Genomic DNA, 15,886 nt, shown 5'->3' with positions numbered 1-15,886 from the left:
CTAAAATAAAGTGCTGTTCAGTTTCCACTTTCCCAAAATTGCAGAATTTGCAAATTCTCTCTTCCCAAGCCTCTTTTGGCCTCTTCCAATGTCCGGTCTCACAACGGAGTTGGTGAGAGTTGGTTCTCAGTTGAGCAATAAGAATTTTAGCCGTCCAAGAAATGTTGGCTCCTATGTATGCTTTTTGGAGTTGATCACAAGCGGGGTTGAACTCATTTATATAATATAATTTCTTCCTTCTGATCTCGCTTCCCCAATTTCTCTTGTAAAATTTCTCCATGACAAAGGCCTTGATTTCTTTATTATTTGTGGGGCACATATTGAATTGAATATTCCATTTACTCATCCATTTGATGTTTTGTTGCATCCATGTCCTTTTTTCGCTTACATAGTGTGTCACTAAAGACCACTTTAGGCCATCTATCCTCTTCCATTTTTTCGATTCTTTTTAGATAGCTTAGAAGGCGAACCATAGCAAGTGCCTCAATAGGAGCAGCCCCCATTTCACTTAGCATGATATCATATGGAATAGTGCTTTTGATTTTAAACTTGCTTGTGATCAAGTGCTTTTGGATTCCTTCGATTTGTTTCCATTGTGCTATAGTAGTGTTGCTGGCCCATAATTCACACCCGTAAAGAACAACTGGCAGCACAAGAAGACCGAACAAGGTTTGAATAGTTTTCCAATCTCACAACTCTGCTTCACGGCACCTATTCTGAATAGCATAAAAAGCCTTCCATCCACCTAATATCCTTTTATACCTGCAGCTAGACCAGCTTAGTTTTTTGGTGAAATCGATGCCAAGGTATTTATACTCCGCAACTTCTTCAAGAACACTTCCATTGTAATAAAATTCATGTTGGTGTTGTTTTTTATTATTAGAGAAAATCATAACCTTAGTCTTTTTGATATTGACCTGCATCCCCACCATTCCGCAAAAGCTCTCAAGAGAAGATAGATGATCTTGCAAACCACAGGCAGATTTGGCAATTAAAATGAGATCGTCCGCATATAGGAGCAGCTTTATAACAAATTCACCTAGCTGAATGCTTTCACCCTTTTGCATGTTTAACCACTCTTCCAGTTTGTCAATATATAAACCAAACAAAGTAGGAGATAAAGGGCAGCCTTGTTTGACCCCGATATCGCTCCTAAAACATTTTGAAATGCCATCTGAAGTTCTGATTTTAACTTTCACCTCTTCGTACATCCTATGAACAGCAGCTTTGAGATGCATAGGAATCCCCAATTCTTCCATCCTAAACCAAAGCTTGTCTCTCGAAACGGTATCAAAAGCCTTTTTAAAGTCGACAAAGCAACAAAATACCTCTTCCTTTTTCTCCCACTCTTTTTCAATAATGTGTCTCAAAGTGACACAGTGATCCATTGTCGAGTGTTTTGGCCTAAAACCAGCTTGCCCTTTAGCACGTTTATGGTTTTCTTCTGCCCATTTGCTAATCCTAGTTTCTATCATGCTGCCAAAAAGTTTAGCGAAGAGGGGATTGATCATTATAGTCCTGTAGTTGAAGGGATTGTTAACATCACCACTCTTAAAAAGTGGTATTGCAAGGCTGATTGTCCAATCTTTCGGAAACCCTTCTTGGCAAATTTTGTTGAAAATTTCAGTGATGTGCGGTGCAAGAGTTTTCATACCCCACTTTAGATATTCTGCTTGGAGCGCAACAAGGTCTTTTGCTTTACCTCCACCTAACTTCTTAATCCCTGCCTCTATCTCTTGTACAGTGAAAAGATTTGTATCATCATTGACCAAAGGTGGCTGTCCCACTCCACCCTCTTGTTCATAAAGTTTCTTAGCATATTCAAACCATTGGGTGGCAGTAATATTATTATTTTCAATTTGTTTTCTCCTTGGTTGGAGTTCTTTCCAAAAACGTTTGGGGTTATTTCTGCCCAAGGAAATTAGCTCCTCTCTCCTTGTGAACATAAAATCAGTTTTTTTTCTTCTTTAGGATCTGTTTGTAGGCCTGAATGTCAAGGTTAGTTTTATTTGACTCCCTTAGGTTCCTCCTAGCCCTCTTGCATTCCTTATCAAACCAAGCATTAGCTGGAAAACAATTAGTTTCAGATTTTCTATTTTTTGCTCTCTTGCATTTTGACAGAGCCTCATGAATCAGATTTGATAAATCATAACTGTTAACACCATGTTTATACATAGTGTGTCCCATACAAAGTTCCTTAAGAGTAGCTCTGAAAGTGTTACTGTTTTCTGAAGTTAACAAAATTTTGCCCTGAGAAGGGGGGTATTGAGGGCCTTGGGTTTTTGCTCCAATCCGCCTATCCTTTGCCCAATACAAATTTACGTACAACGGTCTATGATCTGATTTGAGATCCCAAATGTGCTCTCCAATTTCAACTTCTTCAATATTTTCATACAAATTCTGCGAACAAATTACATAATCTACCACACTTGCCCCGTTCAATGTGTTGCAAGTGAAAGTGCCCGACTTAGCCCATCTAACCAAACCATTACAAATTATGAGATCAGATGTGCCACATAGAGTGATCAATTCTTCCCCAAAATGATTGCAGCCTTTAGCATCTTCGGATATTCTTTCCCATTGATGATTTCTTTCTTCTGTGAGCCAAATAGGGTTATCATTTACTTTGGAGCTGAAAATACTTGCTTGCCAATTTGCTGTCCTAGCATTGAAATCTCCAACAAGAAGAACATCTCCACGCTGCGAAAAAATAGCAACATCTTTTTTTAACGCAGCATAGGGGTCATTATGATCTAAGCTACACTTTTTATAAGTTTTAGATACTTGTGGAGCAAAGTAACATGCTGCAATCCTGATAAGAGTGTTATTTTCGACGATTTTGAGCCATATAAATTGTTTATTAGAATCGGTCTTTTCCAACTGAATGACATAACCTTCCCTTTCTTTTACTAGAACCATTATACCTCCATGACCTTTACCATTTCCCGCTGCCTCATTCCACACTGCCATCTTCCAGTAGCCTTCAAACAATGGGGTCTTGCATCCCTCATGCTCATGCGTCTCTATGAGACAAATAATGTCTTTGCCTTCCGCAATAGGTCCTAACCCAGGCCCACGTCTCCATGGATAACCTCTGCAATTCCAACAAACTAAACTTAAGGACGCCTGGGTTAAGCTTGATTGCTATTTGTTTTGATGTGAAAGACTCGAAGTTGAGTGAAAAACGGAAAACATGTTGTGTAGAAAAGGGTTTGCCTTAGTCAAACTCTAATTGAAGACTCAACCATTAAATTTACACAAAACGAAAGCTTATAAATGTAAAGTAGCTATTAGATCTATAATTTAAATGCATATACCTTCATAAATAGATATGGAGATCATGTGTCTATGAAGATGCTTGTATTTTTCTAGAATATAGTTGCATGTAGTCTTTTGGAATATAGAGAAGAATCAAGGGCACCCTTTACAAATGCATAGATTTGTGAATACTTCTCAAAGGTCTCTAATGTTGTTATGCATGATTGACTCTTACTTTGAAGAGTGGATGGGTGGATGAATGCAGGTGGACAAAAGATCTTTCTTGATTGAGGTCTCCGCTAGTTGGCCACCATGGGAGAGAAGCTGGCTACAATGGAGAAAATGCCTTCAAGGATTTTTGGATGCTTGGAATGAAATCTTCATCTTGAATGCTTGTCTACAAATCTTGAGGATGCCTGAAAATCTTGATAATGGTTACCAAAATGAGGAGAGATAGGTTTCTTTTATACCTCTCACAACATTTCATGGCTCAGAACTCAAAAGAGGTTGACAAAAATTTGGGAATTCTGCCAAACAATGGGACATGAAACCTTGAGAACACTAAAATGGGGCCTAAGTAAGCATCTAATTATAGGTGTTTACAATATAGGATGGTACAGTTATAAATTATATACATAGATATATGTACACACACACGTGTGTGTGTGTGTATTTAATATATTAAATATATGGATATATTATAAACACATGTAATATATATACATGCACATGTATTTATAGATATACAATACATAAATACATATATACACACATGCACACACACATGTATATGTTGCTTCTGTTATGATTGCAGGATTCAAATCTAGGATGACATATTTAGAGAAATAATTACTTGTTAAGATGTAACCATAACCCTTTTTTGGCAATTGTGATGCTACGGTAAATTAGGAAGGGGATTACAAAATTAATAATTATGTAATTTCTGGTCACTAGGTGAACCTTATCTAGCATTAAGTTAGTTCCTGTTTTGGTATCATTTATAGAAATGTATTATTTATAATTTCATACCATGTGTGAAACGCAGATTTATTTCCATTTCATTGATATCTGCCGACTTGATTGAGCATACAATCTGATATTGTAGTTGACAACTAAGTGAATGTGTCATACTATTTGTGTTGCTCCGTGTATAAAGTTATTTTGACTGTTCTTATTAAGTAGCACCATTGATATTGCCATGAAGGTTCTTAATTTTGTGATATGTTTTGGTTCATTATATAACTGTTAATTCCAAATATTTGATGTCTCATATTTTTATTTGATTTTTCATCCATGTAATCATGTCAATGGAGACAAGTATGAATACATGCAAATATGCAAGACTACAAATCTGTGTTTATTACATAAACAATATTGAATTAGTTCGTAACACTTAGCTCTTGCTTTTAAGGTAATGGGCAAGACTATTGGAATGATGAAGGAATAACAGAGGAAATTCCAAACTGTCGGCAGATGTTCAATATATTCCATCCTTATGATCCAGTTGCATATAGGTATCGAATCTTCTTTCATTTTAACCATATTAAGTTTAAATTTGGTTTGGAAGAGATTCATCAGTTTTTGTGCTAAATTATTTTAACTTTTATATTTGTTCTTTTCACTTTATTGGCTAGGACAAGAGTTCAAAGTGTAAGGTTGGTTTTAGTATTTCAGTTAGTAATTTTGAATTTGAGGGCTTTACAGTATAGGTCACTTTATTGCAGGGTGGAACCATTGGTATGTAAGAGTTATGTTGATAAAAAACCTGTTTTTATTCCTTATCACAAGGGTGGAAAGCGATTGCACATTGGGATACAGGTATAGCAATACAGAAATGCACAGTACCCAAAACTTTATACTAATAATATTTTCATTTTATTTATTAAAGGAAACTTAGATGTTGAGTTTTTAAATTATATTTATAGGAATTTCGTGAAGATATATCCAATCGCTCCAAGGTGTTTTTTAAGCGCTTGAACTCCGTCAGGGTGAGTATCATTTCTACCTCATTAGTTGGCATTAGTGCAATATATACTTGCTCTGGTAGTTTATAAAATATTAGTTTCTTTTGAATCAGACAAGTGTGGTTCGTGCTGTTGGTGCTCGCAGAATTCAAAAAGATGAAGGTATGCAAATTTTGATCTTTATATATTTTATCATATCATAGTTTGTTTAAATGACAAATAGGATAGCCTCTAAATGGACATTCAGTTTGCCTTCTAATATTGTGATAGATATGGAAAGTAGTCCAAATGAAACAACTATCAAGACATACGGACAAGCAATGATGGAGAGATTGACCGGAAGCCCTGATGGTCGGATTGATCACATGCTTCAGGTAAGGTTGAAACAAGAGGATTTATGTTTTGTTTTTCATATGCTTATTTAATTGACATACGAACAATATGGATTTTTTTTCTTCATGTTTTCAGATGTGCTGTCTACAACCATAACTTTCCCTAATTTGAATGCATTGGACAATTAAAAATCAATACTATGTCTATAGCAATCAAATGTGGAGATTTACATTATGCATAGTTAAGAAAATCTGAAACTCACAAAGAGATTGACTTGGGTATAATCTTTTCTTAAGTAGGTGCATTCAATCCCTATTAGTGATAATGTAGTGACAGTTATATTAGTAAAAATATGGACATATCTAGTTTATTGTCAGTGTCCTTAGCTACATATACATGAAAGAGAATATAAATGAAGTGCTTGAAAAAGAATAGTTCACAGACTCGGACTTAGAAAGTACTCAGCAAGCCCAAAATTTTCACCTAGCAAAAACTTGGCATATACTTGACAAAAACTCTACAAAAACAAGGCATATACTTGACAAAAACTCTACAAAACTCGGCAACTTAGAAAGTACTAAAAAACTAAAATCTCTTAAAGAAACATATTTTTTATAGAATTCAATTGCAAAATATATTAAATATTGACATCTCAATAGAGAAAATGCATAGTTTTATAGCACTAGCATCATGTGGAAAATGCATGTTAACCATTGTTTTACCCGCATTGACATTTTTACCTACATATTTTTACATCTATTAAAACGCGAGAGTTAAACTTGAGAGTACTCACCCTGTTAAACAATTTGAGAGTACTCAAAACTCAGAGAGTACTCGCAGAGTTCGCAAACAATGTGAAAAAAGTAAGATTACAAGCAGACACATTTCATAAAATGAAATTTGTGACTAATTTACCATTTGTGTTAAATGTTCACAAATCAGCAAGTGAAATGCCTTGTGTAACTATTATAGTATGCCAAACATTTATTAAAAAAATACATTTAACTAATAAAACTGATATGCGTAAGAGGATTTTGTTTATATTAGCTGAAGAAGATCCGAGCTCTGCAACTTGGCTTAATTTTCTGTGTCTGTAGGGAAAGCTGTCTTTGCATAAGCGTAGCTCGCTCTGCCTGGGCAAAGCTGACCAACCCCCTGATCAGTATAGGCTGCATTGAATTCTAGCTAATAGTGTTGAATGGGCAATGATTCATCTGGCCTTTCTTCTCTGGGAAGACCTAGAAATAATGAGACTTCCTTCAAAATTTTTGAGGGCGCCCGGAAAGATTCAGAGAACTCTTAAGTTTGCGGCTGCACACCTTGGACCTTTCGAAGGGGTCAGCTTGGGCCTGTCTTTGTTCTTATAAGGAACGCCCGTGTGATCCTTCAGCTTCCCATTCCTGTCATTTTGACTTCTTTCTCTTTTGTCACCTTCTTACCCTCTTTTAAAATATTAAATTGACTTTTAGTTTTTTGTATTAAGCTCCAAATATGTCACTTTTAATGTTTTATGAATTTGGCAATAAAATTTCCATTGTCCCAAAATGGGGACATTGCAGATACATTTTAGCTTTCATATGAAGCTAACAGCGACTAATTATAATTATACGATTGCTATTATACCCGTCAATTTGTAACAGTAATCATTACTGTTGTACCCTATCATCCAAGCGTCTCTTGAAAAATTGTAGCTAAGATGATGGGAATAAAAGGGTAGTTGTATTTAGCTTTGAACCATTTTCAAAAATACCTTGTAGCTGGACTTCTCCCAATCTTGTCTGAACTAATCTGTTCTTTCACACAAAATGTATAGCTAATTTGATATGCCAATCTCATAATGCCCTTTTTAGCTGCGATTCCATGGTGAAGCACTCATACCCAAGGAGATTTTCCAGTATTTTTAACATTTAATGAAGGTGCTTATGGTTTGATTCTTGTTTTTAGTATATTTTCTGCCATCAAAGATAATTCACAATATCACTCAGGTTCCTAGGGATTTAATGTTTCTCCTAAGGTGTAACCTGTTACAAAAATATATTTTTTTTGGGAAATTTTCATGATCCAAAATGCAAAGACAGAAGGGTTTACAAAGATCCTAGTGGTTTCTTCAACTTTCAAACATCATGTATCAGGTTTGTTTTAAACAACTAGGATTTAAAGAGTAGGTTTGTAGCAGATTCTTAAGTTTTTTGCAGGTTCAATATAAACACAATGTTTTTGGGCTTCTATTTCTAAATTTTTGCAACAGAGTTTAAGCAGATTTTCAAAGATGATTTCATTATTTTACTCCATTTCCCAGTATGTTCACTTTCAAGAGGACTTATTGCAGGTTTCACCAGCAGCTGTCCTCGGTCATTTACAATCATTAATGGCAATTTGCTAACAATCTTCAATGAATTTGAAAGTCTGTTGACTATTAAGCAAAAAAATGTTTTTCAAGTGGCCTAATTGACACTTTTTGTTTTGCTAATCTCTTTATTTTCATAATACTGTGTTCACAAATTGGGTATAAGGTAACGAGGGTTTGAAGAGCAACACAAATGACTGAATGAGTTATCATTTCTTTCACTCTTTCTTAAAACCATTTCAAGGTAATTATTTGGAGGTCACTACAAAGCAATGGATGAATTGTTAGGGATTCAAGTGTCTTCTGTAGATTTGTCATGTTTCGAATGGAGGAATTGCAGTATAATCACCAAGAGAATCTGCTATTAGAGTGACAATTCTCAGCTGTAACAAGCTAGATTTTCTAACTAATTTAATGAATTAGAAATAACAAAATAGCACTTCTTTTTAAAGTCACATGAAAGACAGTTATAATGACCATAGTATCGTCTATGCATGATTACAATTTCATTTCAATTCAAGTAATGGAATGACTGATTTAACTGCTACTTAATCCAATGAAAGAGAAACTAATTTTTCAACTATAATAACCATCTACAATACATAATTTAAAATGTAAAAAATAAATATAAAAGCAAAATACCCAAATATCAGCTTTCTTCCATATAGACCTTATCCTTGGGTTGTGCAAGCCTTGGCTTCTAGAGGAGAGGAGAAGCATTGCCAAGGGTTTAACCTCCAAAATGCAGACTCTTGAGTATACCCACACAATCTCTACTGAGAAAGGTGTAATGCCCCCATCTTTTTAGCTTCTTAGTGGAGTTCGTAGCCTTTACATTCTCCAAAGGCTGTGGAAAAATAAGGAGAAATTGATTAAATTAATTTTTTATAAAGTCATTAAATAAATTAAAATTAAAAGGTGAATTTATATTTAATTATTTAATTAAAAGTGACTAAAGCTAAATAAATAAATTAAAAGTCTTCTAGGAGGTATTAAATATAATTTTATTTCTTCTTTAAGGAGGTCCACCTCTTGTAGGAAAAGGATAAGTAGGGAGGGAAGCTTCATTACTGGACATCGAATGTTGCCATCTACTTTGCGTAATAACTTGTGGAGCCAAGGGTTTCTACAGTTGCTACATTGGTCATTGAGAACAAACACTCCTATTGATTCGCATTGAGATGGCGAAAGATCCTCCGAAGGGTTGCAGCTATTGGAGAAGAAAAATAAGTCTTTTCATTGTGGCAAATTTGTGACCTAGGGCTAGATTTGTGGAGTAAGATTGAAGGAATAAGTTAGATGTTGCTACAGTAACATTGCTACAATAATGCTGCCATAGTAATGCTGATACAGTATCACTGCTATAGTATCTCTGCTACAGTGTTGTTGCTGCAGTGTCATTGCTACAGTGTCTTCATTGCAGTATTTCTACTATAGTATTGTCGCTACAGTTAAATCAAGATGTTTTTTGGGCGGTTTCTAGGTTCCTATCTGTTTACATTTTGCATTGCATTGAGGTTAGATTTGAATATCTTAGGGCATTTGTAGGGATTTAGAAATCAGTTGTGGAAGTCTTGTAATCTGATTTATATCAGAATCTTATATTAAAAGGTTGTCAAAATGCATTCGAATATCATTGAAAATCATAACAGGCAATGCCCTAATGTCTTATTGTTGTAGATGCATAATTTCTCATTTATAATAAGTGCTATATGTTTCAAAAGATACATTTGCATCTTCATTGTTAGATGTTCCAGGGTTCTTTGCAAATATATCTATCAAAGTTTAGCATTTAGAAAGAAATTGGAATTTAGATTTGCAATATATCCCTTGTGTGCAAAGTGTTTGACGAAATGCTCAGGTTAAGGATTCAGAAAACTTAATTTAGAATTGAAAGGGATATTACAAAAAGCCCTCCCTATCCTAAGATTAGGCTTGAGACACCATTGTCCAGCCACTGGGCATCTTGGTCTTTGAGTGTCAACTAAACAACCAGCTAGGCTTAGGATACCTTCTATACACCTATCTGCCAATTGCTAGCAACCCTAACCTCTAGTGATCACAAGAAAAAGCATGCCACTAACCTACCTTGGCCAAGGATTTGTGTGGGCACCATGTACTCGATCACTCATTGTTCAACTTGACAATAAGACTTATACAATGGACTACCATGAGTTGACACAAGGCTTAAACATCTTTTATTACTTTATTATGTTACCTATTGTCCTTTTCTTTATCATGTAGGAATTAATTATAGTTCAATTATTGCCATTTCACATCCTTCATCTCGACCATGCTGGTCTTCCTTGATGAATCACTGGGGTGGATGTATAAGCATTTATAATCACAACTATTGCATCTGCCTGACCTAGGCCATGGCATTACAAAAGATAAATAATTCTTGAAATTTATTTTTGATTGATGATGGTGTTGTCTCTTATCTCAAAGAATATATTGCAAATATCTCTGTATAAGCTCGCACTTTGGACATTACTTCAGTTAACTATGGTTTTGAAAGGAAATTGCATACATGTAAAATGCCACAGTCTTGCTCGATCTTGAGCAATCTTACTATTCTTATATAACGAACAAAACCATTTGATCATATCCGATTAATCTCTAACAACATTAATATTGCTTTCCAATCCAGGTTATAGCTATGACCTCACTATATGAAATTAAAAGAATGGCTAATCACCATTTCACTTCCCATGAATTTATAATGAATAACCAACTTTTCCATGATTTCAAGATAACAATAATCATAATAACATCATAACAATCATGTAATTTGTCACCCTCACATGAAATTATAACGAATAACCATTTTACCATTCCACATGATCATATTGATTAATGAATAATCATCTTACCATTTCACATGATCATATTGATTAACAAATAACCATCTTACCATTAACTAATTTTACTAGTCGACTGACTTCACATGAAACCTCGACGACTATATGAGCAGTTTTAAGTTATGCAAAATTTGGGATGTAACATCAGCCATGTCTTTTATCACAAATCCTAATAATGGAAAATAATTTGGAAAGTCTATTTTAGGTTTTGACCTTATAAATAAGTGCTTTGATTACAATATTTCTTAATGATAGTGGATGCTATGCTTATAATAGATAAATTATTGTTTGAGTTGGTGTTTATTTTGTTGGTGTGCATTTTTTATTCCTTAGTTTAATATTTCAACTTTCAAGCGTTGAATTGGAAAGTGGGAGATATCAAACTTTGTAATGATATTATTACTCCATCTAAGTTATAATTTTCTATATAGTTTAGCTATTTATTTCTTGGAAATATGTTTTGTTTGTGCTAAAAGCAGGTTGTCTATCACATCCTCCTATGTGTAGGCATGTTAATTTCAGTTTACCCATTCAATAACCATCCATTTGTCGTCTGTCAACGCTTAGTTGTATTTCATTTAACACAGAATAAACAAGTATAAATCTCATTCGTGATAGAAGAGTTGTTTTAGGGTGGGTTATTGTTTATGGTGCTTCCTCTTATGCTTTGAAGAGAGGTTTTATCTCACATTTTGTTTCAGTTTATGTTGACAAGAAAAAGACAAATGAAAATGCTAACAAAATGGACTTCCATTTGTTTTCTTCTAGGCACAAGAAGTTTGATCTAATAGATTAACCCGACAAGTAATTGAATGTGGAACATCCTTTGAGAGATTGGTTCAATTTTGAGCTTCAAAAACTAGAAAGGTTCTTTTGACGTTTTTATCATGTGTCAAATATTTGGAGTTCCTTCTAAACTTTGACAACTTTTGCGACCATCTTTTTAACATCCATGTATTCGCAAAATTATATCCTTTATAAAAATTGGAATGCTCTGCGATGTGAGGGTGCGAAGAACACTATGCAAATTTGTTACCCTGATAATTTACCCAAGAAGTAAAAGATATTTTAGTTCGGGAATGAGAGTAAATTTAAAATGCAAAAACCTTCTCTCTCTATGTACTAAAAGTTTTCTCTCACCACGTACTCAGACCATCTCTCCCTATGTACTAAAATTTTTCCTTCTCCATGTACTCAAACCATCTCTCTCTACGTACTAAAACTAAATTTACTCTCTTTCTATGAACCTTAATTTTTTGAGAGTTAAGGTTAGAAAGTTAGAGTTTGAGAGTTATGGTTAGAAAGTTAGAGTTTGAGAGTTAAGGTTAGAAATTTAGAGTTTGAGAGTTAAGGTTAGAAAGTTAGAGATTGAGAGTTAGAGTTGTAAAGGTTTAAGTTGGTTGCGAACTATCTGTAAGGTAGTCCAAACTTAACTTTTTGAGTGGTTATGAACCCGAAAAGTTGGTTATGCTAGAATAGATTATAAATTTTTGAATCTCATTGTAATAACGGACTTTTTGGGACTTTGGAATAAGGGAACACTTATGCTAAATTTTGATGAGAAGACAATTTTTGAAAAGTATGTACAGGTTTTGTCTTTGAAATCATAAATCTCTCTTATGTTCTTGGTGCAAGAAACTAAAATGGGAAATGTGTTTGGGTTCTTTTTCTTGTCGCGGCATAAAATTGTTGATTCTTCTTGTATTGAATGTTTTCATGCTATTGTGCGGATGTTTATGAATCATGAATCAACATGGTAATAATGATTATCTTCAAGTGTAGTTCTTGGTTATCTTTATTATCAATTTATGTTAATTCAATAAAATTGCAAAGTTGTTTGGTGCATTGGTCATCAGTAGCTTTCTCTTTAATCTTCAAGTTTGAATATATTTTATTGAAAATCACAAATACCCATATCTTATGAGGGAGCTGCCCTCTCAAATGTAGAGCAAGATTGTAATTCGATTGTGATCAGTTGCGATCTCTTTAACTGTTGGCACACTTGTCACTATTTATAGGGTGAACAGGGTCATTTTCAAAAGTAACTTCATAGTGACAAATCTGTTTACCAACAAAATTGTAAACTCTCTCAGAAATATTGGAGGTCTAAAATTAAATTGGTGGATTAAGAGGAATTCCTGACTATGCAATTATGGGCAACAATGGAAAGGGATTCATAGATCGGTGGAGAAATTTCAGTTAAAAAATGTCAGACTTCACTATAGGTGCTAATGCCATACCCTTGGTGGAAGCAAATCTCCAAATAAAAATGCTTTTGAAGTGAGAAACAATTTTTCAACCAAAGGCTTGATCAAAAGTGAGAGAGCAAGCAAATATAGGCAGATCAACTAGAAATGAAATAAAAACGTGTAGTTGAAAGGAAAACCTTGAGCATGTTAGTTAAGATATCATCCACAATTGGTGATTCCAAAATAGGGAAATTTTGAGAAAAGCCTTTATTCATCAAATGGGCGGGGCGGGGGGGGGGGGGTGTCGGGGGTCTATAAAATAAACCATTTGAAATTAAATGATGGTGGATGGAGAAGTAAAAAGATTTGGTATGTGTAAAAACCCTAAATAATGACTTCATTTTTACAGTGCATTAATTATGATTTATAGAAGCAAGTAATTGAGGAAAATCCGATAAATCTGATAATTTTTAATGGATTTCTCTTCCAAGTAATTGAATTGAAACCAAATTTGACCCATCTATTTATCAAATTGTAAATAAACTAGTATGTATTAATTTGGATGGCCTTACAATAGTATATAGGAATTTTTAAGACACGATCATTATGGGTGATGACCTGGGAAATTTTATTGGGGTAGAAGAAATTTTCGTAAAAGGTGTAGATGAGTCTTTTTTTAGGAGGCTGATAGAATTTCCAAATAATTTTAATTTGATAGAAAATTTTGCAAGAGTAACAAAACATGGAATATGGAAACAAAAATAACTTTAGATTGCAATCAACTTGGTAATAGATGCCTTTTTTGGAATCATTTGGAAGCTAGCAGCTCATGTATCATCCTAAAATTCTAGCACCCATATTGGGAGGCTCTAGGACCTATTAGATCCCATTTTGGTGATTTCAAGGTCCGAATGTGCATTATGCTTGATAAGTGCAACAACCTACATGTTCTGCCTATTGAAAATGATAGTTAGTGAGAGTTGGGGGGGCCGTGGGTGGGGGTCAGTACAACAAGCAATTCACCTATTTCAAAATTTTGACCATGATCCCTCGCTGATATTCATTAACTTGCAACAAAGGAAACATGTCAACCTAGTCACGATATGCGGAAATGTAAAGTAAATGCAATGATCAATATTCAAATCATACACACACATAACACAATGATTTTTGGTCTCATAGAAACCCTTGGTTAGAGGGAAAAACTACAGTGGGGATGGCACCCACAACTCCACTACAGTAGAAAAGTTTTGCCATGTTAGGATCTACAACTGTCACCTTCTAAGTGACTAACACTGTTAGGGGTGATTGATACATTGTTAGATGTATCTGAAAGTCTTATCAAAGACTACCCTGCTAAGGGATTTTATCCCACTATTCTAGTGTTCACCTTGTTAAGGGATTTATATGAAAGTCCTGTTAGGAACTACCTTGCTTAAAGGATTTTGACAACTTGTTGAAAAGTATTAGGAAAATAACAAGAAAAGTGACCTCTAAATTGCCCTTAACATAAGCTGATCAGATCCTTTATGCTTTGTACTTGTCCATAGTCTGATCCTGTAGCCTTTCTGCAAGTTGTTATGTGATCGTAAGTCAAATCATTAACATTTCAGCATAACAACTCTATTCAACAACTTGTTCTTCATGATGCTTAACCCTTTTTATGCTTTTCTTACCTTTGATTAGAAAACCTAATTAAGGTTCGTGATCCTTCCAAAACTTCCTTTGGAATTCATCTCTTTCTTGAACTTTCTCGAATCCTTGACCGTGTCAGCTAGATCTAACTCTGTTTGTCATTCCCTAGGTAGAATATTTCCTTGTTTTTACTTGTCAGAACCTTTTTTGAATTTACCAAAAGATCAGCTCACAAATCCATATAGATTGTTTTAGTAGACTCTTTAATCTATGTAGATTGTTTTTTCTTTTTATTAGATTTATTGAATTTCACTACATCGTGATCACACATCTAATTAATCAAAACTGCTTATAGCTCACCTGTTTGCTGACTGATTGGCTAGTCTATTTACCTGTTCACCTTTACCATCCAAACCTTCACCTATTCACTTGTTGGGTCTGTACACCGGTATCTCCTATTCACCAATAAGACTTTGCCTTTCTGACTTTTACCTATAGTTTGTAGTTCACTGTTTATCTGTATGCTTCCTTTCACTGATAAGTTATGCCTATCACCTATTGCATCTAGCTATCTACTTGTTGGTATAACTTAACAAAAATGACTTCACCTATGTAATGTTTTGCCGACAATGACAACCATAACTTCCAAAATGATCATTAATGATCTTATTTGGTTTCTACAATCAACATTCTCCCTCTTTGGCATTGATACAAAAATTTCAAAATTTCAAAACTTGTCTAAACTGGAGGGTGTAACTCATACTCCCCCTGTTGGTACTCTGTAAAACATATAACACCCCTTTAGTTTTGACTTATTACTCCTACTCGTACTACATAAACTTGACAATACTACTCCCCTTAGTGCATAATATGTACATATCTTTTCCTCTTTTCTTAGCTTACTACTCCCATTTTATTGGCAACAATGCCAAAGACTAGAGAAAAATTGTTATGTACAGGTGTCCTTACCTCTTCATGGTTTGTCAAAGATGAACTTGTCCTTTGCACTAGTTAACAAATGTTCCCATGATTCCTTCAGTGCTGTTAATGCAATGATTTGACGATTTAGGTCAGCTGCATGTTCCTTCATACTGTCTATGGTTCTCATCTCTGGTGTACCGATCAATCCTTCAGCCTTCTTCAAATATGCTTGCATTATTTCCATATGTGGAGTGTGATTACCTTGCAACTCAATCAATGTTGTTTTGATCCTATCTTCTGCTTTCAGCTCTGTCTCTAAGTGATAACTTCCTCCTCTTGGCTGTGTGCTCCATCATGGATGTATTTAGAGGGTTTAGT

General features: G+C 34.6%; 1 protein-coding gene across 3 annotated transcripts in view; it reads left to right on the top strand.

Moving 5' to 3' along the window:
* SGR2 (shoot gravitropism 2 (SGR2)) overlaps positions 1-15,886 on the top strand; it is a 253,555-nt gene that overhangs the window by 189,502 nt on the left and 48,167 nt on the right. For all 3 annotated transcript variants that reach the window (XM_089788115.1, XM_089788114.1, XM_089788113.1), the window contains exons 15-19: positions 4,670-4,772; positions 4,983-5,076; positions 5,184-5,246; positions 5,336-5,384; positions 5,493-5,596. In XM_089788115.1, coding sequence (XP_089644241.1) covers positions 4,670-4,772; positions 4,983-5,076; positions 5,184-5,246; positions 5,336-5,384; positions 5,493-5,596 — 413 coding nt within the window. The remainder of the gene's footprint in view (positions 1-4,669; positions 4,773-4,982; positions 5,077-5,183; positions 5,247-5,335; positions 5,385-5,492; positions 5,597-15,886) is intronic.

This window comes from Cupressus sempervirens, chromosome 6 (assembly GCF_028749045.1).
Source record: "Cupressus sempervirens isolate cs-2001-9-10 chromosome 6, ASM2874904v1, whole genome shotgun sequence".
Taxonomy (NCBI): domain Eukaryota; kingdom Viridiplantae; phylum Streptophyta; class Pinopsida; order Cupressales; family Cupressaceae; genus Cupressus; species Cupressus sempervirens.
This window is presented reverse-complemented; position numbering and strand designations above follow the sequence as displayed.